At 47.6% G+C, this 4,741-nt stretch overlaps 1 protein-coding gene across 1 annotated transcript in view; it reads right to left on the reverse strand.

Annotated features, from left to right (window-relative positions):
* LOC111251475 (uncharacterized) overlaps nucleotides 1–1,852 on the reverse strand; it is a 74,529-nt gene extending 72,677 nt beyond the window's left edge. Inside the window, exon 1 of the mRNA XM_022808073.2 lies at nucleotides 836–1,852. Within this exon, the coding sequence (XP_022663808.1) occupies nucleotides 836–1,001 (166 nt within the window). The 5' untranslated portion in view covers nucleotides 1,002–1,852. The remainder of the gene's footprint in view (nucleotides 1–835) is intronic.
* Between the last annotated feature and the right edge of the window lie 2,889 nt (nucleotides 1,853–4,741).

Genomic DNA, 4,741 nt, shown 5'->3' on the forward strand with positions numbered 1-4,741 from the left:
CCCCCCCCGCCACTCAAAGCCACTGTTGCTAGTAGTAATTGAGCGTTCAAGTTCAACATTAATGTTACGACAAATAGTCATCGGCGTTATGAAGTTGAGTGATTCGTAAGCTCCATGGGCAACTGATGACTGAATCATCCTGCGGTAGGGTTAGTGTTTTGGCTGCCAGTAACAAAAGTGACAACGCGAAAAATAGTTTTACATATAAGTCATCGTGACCAAAGAAGCAAAGGCATGGTGTTTACGGAAACGGTCCAAGTGATCTATACATGTTACCGTATAGTGAAATGGTGTACTACATCAAACCGTAGCCGGATTATTAGTAGATGAGCGTTGCACCCGTGTTCAGGCAGCTAAGCAGTGGCGTAATCTTCGCAGCTTCGACCATCTTGAACCTACATAGATATGAACGACTCGATCACAAACGGCAGCGTTGCATATATGCAAAGAGTCTGTCTTTGAAAAAACAATACAGGTAGTTCATCGATAGGCATGTCTAGGTGAAGTAAGAACGCTGTTAGAAAAAATCATCAGTTTGACATACGGCACAACCGTCTGGCGAATTCTGTCGCATGATTATGACACTATTACAAGTAAACCGGAGACCCTCTTGTCGAAACTTGATGCGCGGTAGAAGTTCAATCAATAACTCTTAGCATTAAAAAGTCCACTCAGTCCAGAGCAACAAACGACGGTGGCACACAACCGACCCATGCAAATTAACTTCTTTTTGTCGCTTTTTTTTTCTCTACAGAAAGGCGGCAAGTGGCCGCCATGATAATGACGACGTATTTCAATTGAGGCGCCGACATCGATATCAACAAAGGGTACTTACCGACCACGAAAACTCCAATCGCAAACACTGCACATAGACGAACAGACAGGAGAAATCGATCAAGGCAGGAGTGTAGCAGCCGAGGATCTTCTCCATCGTGATGGTGTTCAATACCTAGGTCTAATTGGCAGTGTCGAAGATGACGATCAGAGTTTCCAATGTCCATGTTTTTCCAAAAGCGAGCCTTCACTATTCACAGGTGACACTTTGCATTCTCATCTAACGCTAACGGCCTTGGCGGGTTCGAAACGCTGCACCCATAATGCTAATCGTCGTCTTGGATCTTTCACTATGTTTGCGGAGTTACACTTTTCGAACTGCCTAATAAATTATATGCTCGCTAGTGTCAGGGTCCGTTTCAACAGTGTGTACATACATATAGACTTCAGTCGATCACTATACATCCATGTGTGTATTTGTGTATACACTATTTGTTGGTGTACAGCGATCCCTGCCCTCTTCTCTGCGTACTACTTACACGGGCAGACCAGCATGCACACAACGTATCACGACTCAGCATTGCCGCCGAGGGCATTACTGCTCCATCATCACTGAGACAAGCACACATAGAATGATACACACCGATCAGTGACAACAAGATCGGAGAACTTTGGTGTTGGGATGGACTTAGGCTGTAGCAGAGCTGTTCGACGTCCCTCTCACCGAGGGCCCAGGCTGACGTCACTGGCTGCTGCTTAAGCCGCCGCAGGAACGGGCGGCCGAAACTTTTATACTGCGATTACGGACGGATAAAGACGTGCTCGCTGTTATTGAAGAAAGAACGACTATTTGATTACTGCTCCTGCGATCATCGTGAGTGAAGTTGCCCTGTTTATAATTTTAGTAGTGTAAAAAAGCTCCGTCGGTTATGGCCGATTTCGTTATTTGTTGGTATTGATGTCCACGGCAGAACTTTTAACGTTGTAGTTGAGCAGTCGTAGGTCGCCTGTGCCGCTATTGCACGCGCTGAATCATTGTTCCAAGATGTTTATTTCGCCGCGTTTCAGATTGTGGTGCCTCAGGGCCCTGCGGCCACTCACCGCGACGGCGGTGCTTCTCGTCGTACTGGTGTAGTGATGGTAATGGTAAAAGTGGTCGTTCCGATGGCTGCCGCTGCTTCTGTCGTCACCACCGCCGCTTCCACTGGGATACGCTTTCGGCGGCGCACCGGACGCGCCAAGTTACTACTGCCGCCAACAAGTGCCGCACACAATAAAAATCTTCAGTCACACGCTGGTACTGTTGATGGAAAATCCAACTTACCTATTCAATACGACATACCATAATAGTACATACAACAGCTCGACACTTTCAAATGATTTGGTGCTCTCAGCGAGAGTTCGAACGATTCGTTCATCTTTCTGAACGTTGCTCGTTCGTTTATGACGCGCTACGACTACGAACGGCATTCGTCCGTTTGCTGGATAGACAACGCTTGTCGTGGCCTAATAAACAAAGTGCAAGCTTGATCAGCTGTGGCCAGGATGAGAGGGTTTAAGATGAACTTGCCTTTCGTCCCATCAGTCAGCATCCGCAAAGTGGGGGGTGACGTGCAACTGTGGTTGCCAAAGTGATTTGCCAGTGATACTTCCAATAGAGGTATAACGTCCGGATAGGCAGAAAAAAAAAGCTAAATGCATGTTAATCCTATTCATCGAGTAACACGTTACTTTCCGTACTCAGTGATTATTCGCTTATGAATACGGGATAGGCTCTATTGGACAGTTCTGCGCCTGTGGGTGTGTGCCACAACAAGATAACATTGTCGATCACCGGCGTTCTGCCGAGTCACTCTTAAACCGGAAAAGGAAATAGCGCTGCTATTACTGGTGTGCATTGATAAAAACTCTAGACGTCTGACGAAATGCCGCAGGCGCGCTATGACGAGATTTGGTGAATGCTGAAACTGAACGAGGGCCTTCCCATGTATAGGCGGGTCTTTACGCGGGGCACCTCCCCTCCAAGGGCAGGGGCCTCGACCGGAGACTTGTTTGTTGCTTCATCCTTCTTATCGATTCACAACGATGCTTGTCGGCATGAATATCGGAAAATGCCCTGGTTATAGGTCAACCTGAGAGCAATGGTAGGACCCGGCTTTCCGCTTGCCTTGATGCCTTTTAATGTCGATGATGCCAGGCTCTTAAACCTCACTTGGGAACTTTTACGTGTCAACACTGTGCCAGGCTGAGTTCACGTATGCGTAGATATATGTTCTTATTGTTGCACACTATACCTTTGATGACTGACATAGAGCAGATGTTGAAGGAAGCAGCTCTACATCGGAGCGATGGGGCCTGGCGACCGCTTGTCTGGATTGTACATACAGACAGAAGTGACTGATGAATAGGGGTTCGTTGCGTGCTCTTTAAACTCGTAATCGTTTGCTTGCTCGCCTGGTTAGTGGCTTACTGGGCTGAGTAGTGGTTTGGCTTGTTCAGTGCCGATTTCTGAATGGCACAGCTCCGCGACGACTCCCGTCTGTTTCTACTGGTGCCGTTTACTTAAGCGACGACCAGCTTGTCGGAGGAGTCGATTACAGTTCCGGGTGTCTAGTGATGTCTGACGTATGACGTCGATCCGACGCTTTCGATGAACTTCCAACCAGGCCAGCGCGACGGCAGCGACCGAGCGAAGGGGAATAGAGGACAGCGGTATTCCGCGGAAGTGCTGGTCGTGCTTGCATACGGCTCTCGCCGTATCGTTGTTGTCGTCTGCCGATGTCACCGCAGCAGCGGCAGCTGGCTGGGGAACATTCCAGTTACGATGAGAGCAGCTAACGTTATGGTCGAGACGCCGACATCATTGATACGGCAATATACATGTAATAGTATACAGAAATATGAGTCTATTAGTGGTCCCACAGCTTCTGTCAGGCGGCCACTTCACCACTCACAGTAAATTCTTCGAAAAGTGTAAGTTTTTAAGCGGCGCTTGTTACTCATTCACTCAGCTAAGATAGCGGTCCACGACCAGCGTTCAAGCGATAACTATGTCAGTCTGAACAATGATGATTGGTATCCTCGCAACGACGCCGGCTATTGCTGCTCCTGCTACCGTCATCGACGCCGTTGCCAGCCGGAGGGGTGCTGGCAGACGGAACGAGAGGAAAAAACGGGAGAGCGCGCGAGAGACTGAGGTTGGATGGACCCCTCAATCGTTTTCCATTATACTGCTCTTGCCGCAAGCCACTAGCGACAATACACGGGTTCTGCCGTTGTCTAAAATGTGTTGGCTGACGACGTTACTCGAAGACAGTCGCGCATGCCCTGATACTGACTGCGGGGATGCTTTAGGCGACTTTTTTCTGAACCTGTCTTTGGGCAATCGACACTGAGTTGACGCTGGGTCGGAAGTTGGGTCGTACGGTTACGTCGCATAGTACAGCTTGTGTTGACACTGCATGCAAATGGTATTCTTGAAGCTTAAACTAGAGCCACAGTATATGAAGGTAGAGTAAAAGGGCATGATAAACGAAACACATTTTGCTTTTCGTTAGAATTCAGTTAAAAGAAGACGCGGCGAAATCGGTTGAAGCAATACATTTACTAGACACATTGCTCGCGTGTTAATTCGAAGCATTGCTTAGGTGGACTGTCCTTCAGCCGTGTGGATACTACGAGTTGTAGTTCTTATAATATACGATGTGTGTTCATCTGATTTATTACATTTTCACACGTTCTGCATTTGATGGGAAATCTTTGCGGTCGGCAACCTTATAAATGACCTAATTTTCGTCTTTTAGAGTTCCTATGATGGTAGGTTAGCTTGATTTAAAGGCAATTTGTTGCCGCCATTCGAACCTGACCCGAATACGGCTTAGGATTGAAGAACTGTTTATATTTACTCGGTAGGTCAAGATCATGAGCGGCAATTTCTTTCCACGTCAACGCCTGGGAATCGTGAAAC

The sequence above is a fragment of the Varroa destructor genome, unplaced genomic scaffold (assembly GCF_002443255.2).
Source record: "Varroa destructor unplaced genomic scaffold, Vdes_3.0 BEIS01000005.1, whole genome shotgun sequence".
Taxonomy (NCBI): Eukaryota; Metazoa; Arthropoda; class Arachnida; order Mesostigmata; family Varroidae; genus Varroa; species Varroa destructor.